The sequence below is a fragment of the Pelophylax lessonae genome, assembly GCF_965119305.1.
Source record: "Pelophylax lessonae genome assembly, chromosome: 3".
In the NCBI taxonomy this organism is placed as follows: domain Eukaryota; kingdom Metazoa; phylum Chordata; class Amphibia; order Anura; family Ranidae; genus Pelophylax; species Pelophylax lessonae.
This window is the reverse complement of record NC_138770.1, coordinates 480,175,834-480,181,345: the sequence shown is the minus strand read 5'-3', so window position 1 is coordinate 480,181,345 and position 5,512 is coordinate 480,175,834. Positions and strand designations below refer to the sequence as shown.

Genomic DNA, 5,512 nt, shown 5'->3' with positions numbered 1-5,512 from the left:
TGTTCGAACAAACTTTTCCCCTGTTCGCAGTGTTCTGGTGGGGGTTGTTCGGCTCATCACTACCCAACATACAATGAGCAGCTAGGGGTTTCAATTACATATCTAATTTACTGACTCCTTATCACACTTTGAAGCCTCTGGAGAACCAGGACACTCGAAACACCCACAAAATTACCACATTTTGGAAAGCAAACACTCCAAAATATTTGAGTCATAATGTGTCTTTTGAAAATGTATTTCTTTGCCACAAGTTTTTGGAAAATGTGGAAAGAATCTTTTTTGTGTACACAAAGTTTTAAATATATAAGATACTTCTAATACACAGCACATGCATACCTAGAATTACACCTTAAAACGTAATCTGCTACTGCTCCAGTGTACGGCGATACCACATGTTTAGGACTTTTTCATATAGCCTAGCCACATAGAGGGGCCCAATATTCAAGAGGCACCTTCAGGCATTCTAGGGGCATAAATTACTCATCTAATTTTTTGACTATCATATTCATGGGGCCCTAGATCACCAGGAGAGTAGAAACCCCAGTCACTTGCAAACATTTTTTCTACAAGATAATATTTGCAACTGGTCATAATTTTGACCTTACAAATCTTTCTGGAGACTTGTTAGGTCCTTGGTTTAAGCCTTAGCTCCCTAAAAGTCTAGATTTCAGTTATTTTGGCAGTCACAAGAAGGAAGTGGGCATTCAAGAACAGTACTAAAGAGCAGATTTCCACATGTCTTTCTTTAGTGGGATTTAGCCATTGTCCTAGTAAAAACTTTTTGCATTCACTGAGAACCGCTTGTTGTGGAAAATCACTTTCAAAACCATTTTCCTGATTACAATTTCTTCAGGGGAAAGAGTTTCACAATTTTATGCACTGGAAGCCAAATAACTGTACACTGCCTACTTCCCTGACAAAGCAGTGTTCTGAGACCCATTCAGCAGTTCATTCCCCACGTGACATCTTCATATCATCTGTCAAGTAGATGTTAACTAGCTTTTCCATCAAAGACTTAGAGTTCAGAGTTACATAAACTAGATTCTGTGATTATCTCATGGTAACTTTCTTGCATAGAGCTTCACAGAGGTTGTTCGTGCTGCTTAGTGGCAGGGCCAGGGGCAAAGAAGTCACAATGAGAACCCTAGCTTCATGGATTGCAAGACTCAACCAGGTCAATTTCCACTTCATGGGTGGCAAAAGTGCAACCTCCCTTGAGGTGATCTGCAAGCCTCCCTTGAGGTGATCTGCAAGTGGACAACTGCTCGTCAGTTTACACATGTATCAAGTTATCCTGACAACTGTAGAATTCAGAAGATGGATTTTCCATTACTCAGTTTCTTGTATTAATAAATAACAGATTTACTTTAGCATTCAGCTAGTTATTTATCATTGCTCTGCTGCCATGTAAGGCGCCAGGAAAACCACAAAATTGTTTATACAATCCATGGCAGCATACGTTTCAGGTAGCATAACAGAATGTAGCAACATATCATCTGGGGGCAGTAAGAAGGTAACAGAAAGGAAGGAAAGAGAAAAAATTTAGGGAAAAAAAAAAAAAAGAAGAAGGGGGGGGGAGTATACCTCAATAAAGTAAGGGTCCCTCTGCCCCTCTTTAAAGGCCATCAATGTTTTTTTTTTATTTATATTTTTAGTTTGAAGTAATTTGTAATCAAGATATTTTATCCTTTGTGACCTAATAAAAGCTGCCCTTTGCTCGCTATTGCCGTTCATCGAGTGAATAAGTAACTATTTAAAAAAAAAAAAAAACTATAAAAAAACACATTGTAGGATCAATAAAGCTTAAAAGGTCAGAGTCTTACAGACAACATTTGCTGCCTTCCATATTAAAAAATACAAAGTGCATATATATGCTAACAAAACTATTAAAAATTAAATTGATCTTACTTAAGCCTAATAGAATGGACAAGTACCTTAAAAACGTTCTTGTTGTATCCTTTGGATTTTTATTACTATTTACTGCTTTTGGAGGACTTCAAAGTTTACAGGTAAGTAAAGAAAAAATAAAATGTTTCATTGTTAAAGCATTACTCTACTTTGTTTTTAACATTCAACTATACGTTTCTGTAGTGGTAGCAAAAATACAACCTGCGTAATTTTTATTCAACCTCATTAATATCTAATTACATTTATTTTTCTTTTTGTCAGTGTTAAAAGGTATGACAAGGTTATATGCTAATTTGAAGGTATCTAAACTCATTGCACTCCTTAACTGTGGTGGCGGCATTAGCTGTAATTTTTCAGACTTTGAACATCCTTAAGAAGTACAAAAAATACCCAGGAACTAGAGTGTCCCTGTGACTCTCTGTGAGCTGAACTTAAATTGCAAATAATTGTATCTTCTATCCTATAAACTACTTATATCACAATTGTAATAAAGATGAAGAAAGAAAGACATTTTTAGGAGTCGGGCCTGGATAACAAACATGGCTACAGTACATCCACAGCAGTGTTGGGGGTAACTAGTTACAAAGTAACTGATTACAGTAACTACATTACTTTTATTGGTAACTAAGTAATGTAACTAGTTACAATACTAATATTGGTAACTACACTACTTTACTAGGCTATAGGAAGTAACTACACTATTTTACTAGGCTATAGGAAGGCGCTTTCCTGCGTTACCCAAGCCGTGCGATACAATCGTTATTTCGAAGGACAGAGAGGGATGAAGTTTATGAATTTTTGTTGCACTTTATGTTTTATTATGTTTTTTCAGCTTTTGTTCTCATGTTTCCCAAAGCCTGTGTTTATACCAGTGGCGGAGCCAGAGGGTTAGCTGGGGTGGCAATGGCCACCCCAGAAGAAGCCCTTGCCACCCCTGTTGCCACCCCAATCCTGGGCGGGTGGCCGGGTGCATGGCAGGGCAGCGGGAGAATCACAGGGGATCGCCGTACGGCCGGGAGCTGCGGAGGGAGGCGGATGGAGAGCAGGGAAGACTGGACTCCTGCTACTAACACAGCCAGTGCAGGGGGGGGTGGCTGAACGGGGCTTCAGCCCCGAGTGTGCCCCCAAAAAGCCCCGGGTCTCGTGTGGATCGTTTGAAGTTATTTGCCCCGAGTGTATATACAGTATGCCATTGCTCCTCCTTCCTTCCTTCGGCTCTCAGCTGCAGCGCTGCAGCCAGAAGAAGACGGAGGGGGTGGAGGCGGAGCCAATGCTAGGCGGCAAGGAGAGGAATGTGAGAGCCTGAGGGGGGGGGAGAAGAATGTGTGAGACCGAGGGGGGGGGAAGAAGAATGTGAGTGCCTGAGGGGTGGGGGGAAAGAAGAATGTGAGTGCCTGAGGGGGGGTAGAAGAAGAATGTGAGTGCCCGAGGGGGGGGGAGAAGAATGTGAGAGCCCGAGGGGGAGGAAGAAGAATGTGAGTGCCCGAGGGGTGGGGGGGAAAGAAGAATGTGAGTGCCCGAGGGGGGGGAGAAGAATGTGAGAGCCCGAGGGGGGGAGAAGAATGTGAGTGCCCGAAGGGTGGAGGGGAAAGAAGAATGTGAGTGCCCGAGGGGGCGGGGGAGAAGAATGTGAGTGCCACTGCCCGAGGGGGGGTGGAAGAAGAATGTGAGTGCCCGAGGGGGGGGAGAAGAATGTGAGTGCCCGAGGGGGGGTGGAAGAAGAATGTGAGTGCCCGAGGGGGGGAGGGAGGACAAACCCCTTGCCATTAGCCACAAGACAAACCCCTTGCCATTAGCCGAGGAGGAGGCGGAAGGACTCGTGGAGATGCGCCGCCGGTCACCGGGACTCAGAAGAAGCCACTGCTGCTGGAAGGACTTGTGGAGACGCGCCGCCGGTCACCGGGACTGAGAAGAAGCCGCCCGCTGCCGCTCCAGGTAGGTAAGGGGGCACGCACGCTGATCTCTGCATTGGGGGCATGTACGCTGGTCACTGCATTGGGGGCATGTACGCTGGTCTCTGCATTGGGGGCAAGTATGCTGGTCTCTGCATTGGGGCATGTATGCTGGTCACTGCATTGGGGGCATGTATGCTGATCTCTGCATTGAAGGGGACATGTACGCTGATCTCTGCATTGAAAGGGGCATGTATGCTGATCTCTGCATTGAAGGGGGCATATACGCTGATCTCTGCATTGAAGGGGGCATATACGCTGATCTCTGCATTGAAGGGGGCATGTACGCTGGTCACTGCATTGAAGGGGGCATGTACGCTGGTCACTGCATTGAAGGGGGCATGTACGCTGATCTCTGCATTGAAGGGGGCATATACGCTGATCTCTGCATTGAAGGGGGCATGTACGCTGGTCTCTGCATTGAAGGGGGCATGTACGCTGGTCTCTGCATTGAAGGGGGCATGTACGCTGGTCACTGCATTGAAGGTGGCATGTACGCTGGTCACTACATTGAAGGGGGCATGTACGCTGGTCACTGCATTGAAGGGGGCATGTACGCTGGTCACTGCATTGAAGGGGGCATGTACGCTGATCTCTGCATTGAAGGGGGCATGTACGCTGGTCTCTGCATTGAAGGGGGCATGTACGCTGGTCATTGCATTGAAAGGGGGCACGCTGGTCTCTCTGCATTGAAAGGGGGCACGCTGGTCTCTCTGCATTGAAAGGGGGCACACTATACCTTAATTACTGAAGACCCGTTTCTCACTTTTGCGACCTCAAAGTCACGCAATTTTTTACAGCGTTTTTTGCTGCAAAGCAATGCCTATTACATTTTTCTGTTTGCGCCCCCCTAAAATTTTGGAGCACCAGCCACCACTGTCCCCAATATACCTAGAACATTGTGCACATATTAATCTGCAAGTGTTCACAGATATGTATAGGTCAGAGTGTTTAACTGACAAAGAATGATGTGCCATAGAACTGCTGATGTTGATGTATTTTTCTTCTCTGTATCTAATAAATGCATACTTTACACCCCCCCTTTCCAGTACCCCCCAGAGCTCTTCAGGCCCCCCCCCCCCACCAGTGCTCTTTAGTCCCCCCTCCCCCAGGGCTCTTCAGCTCCCCACAGTGCTTTACAGCTCCCCCCTATTTTCATAAATTTAGGCTAATATGTATTCTGCCACATATTTTTTGTAAAAGTGTATTTTGATTGGTTTGCAAAAAAGTTATTACATCTACAAACTATGGAACTTTTTATTTTTTAATTGTTTTTACTAGTAATGGCAGCGATCAGCGATTATTAGAGGGACTGCGACATTGCGGTGGACAAATCTGACACTAAGGGCCTGATTCATAGTACGGCGAATTGGCGTTTCGGCGGGATTTTGCGAACCGGCGATTATTTAAGTCTGAAATTGGCATTCAAAGAACGGCGGGCGGAAAATAGCGCCTAGTGTGAGATTCATTAAGATGCAATATGGTCAGAGCGCGACTTAAAAACACGCCAGCTAAAAGCTCGACTAAAGTTTAGCCAAATTTTCCCCTGTACCCCCAAAAATCCCAAATCACTGTGGAAGGTGTGGAAGTCAATTTGGAGATGACTTGCGTTTAAAAAATGTCAAAAACTAACTTAGAAAGAGAGATATCTG

General features: G+C 44.8%; 1 protein-coding gene across 1 annotated transcript in view; it reads left to right on the top strand.

Annotated features, from left to right (window-relative positions):
• Window positions 1–1,845: 1,845 nt before the first annotated feature.
• The window catches only part of LOC309549438 (protein unc-93 homolog A-like), a 911,642-nt gene continuing 907,975 nt past the window's right edge, over window positions 1,846–5,512 (top strand). Inside the window, exon 1 of the mRNA XM_082249731.1 lies at window positions 1,846–2,009. Coding sequence (XP_082105857.1) covers window positions 1,872–2,009 — 138 coding nt within the window. The 5' untranslated portion in view covers window positions 1,846–1,871. The remainder of the gene's footprint in view (window positions 2,010–5,512) is intronic.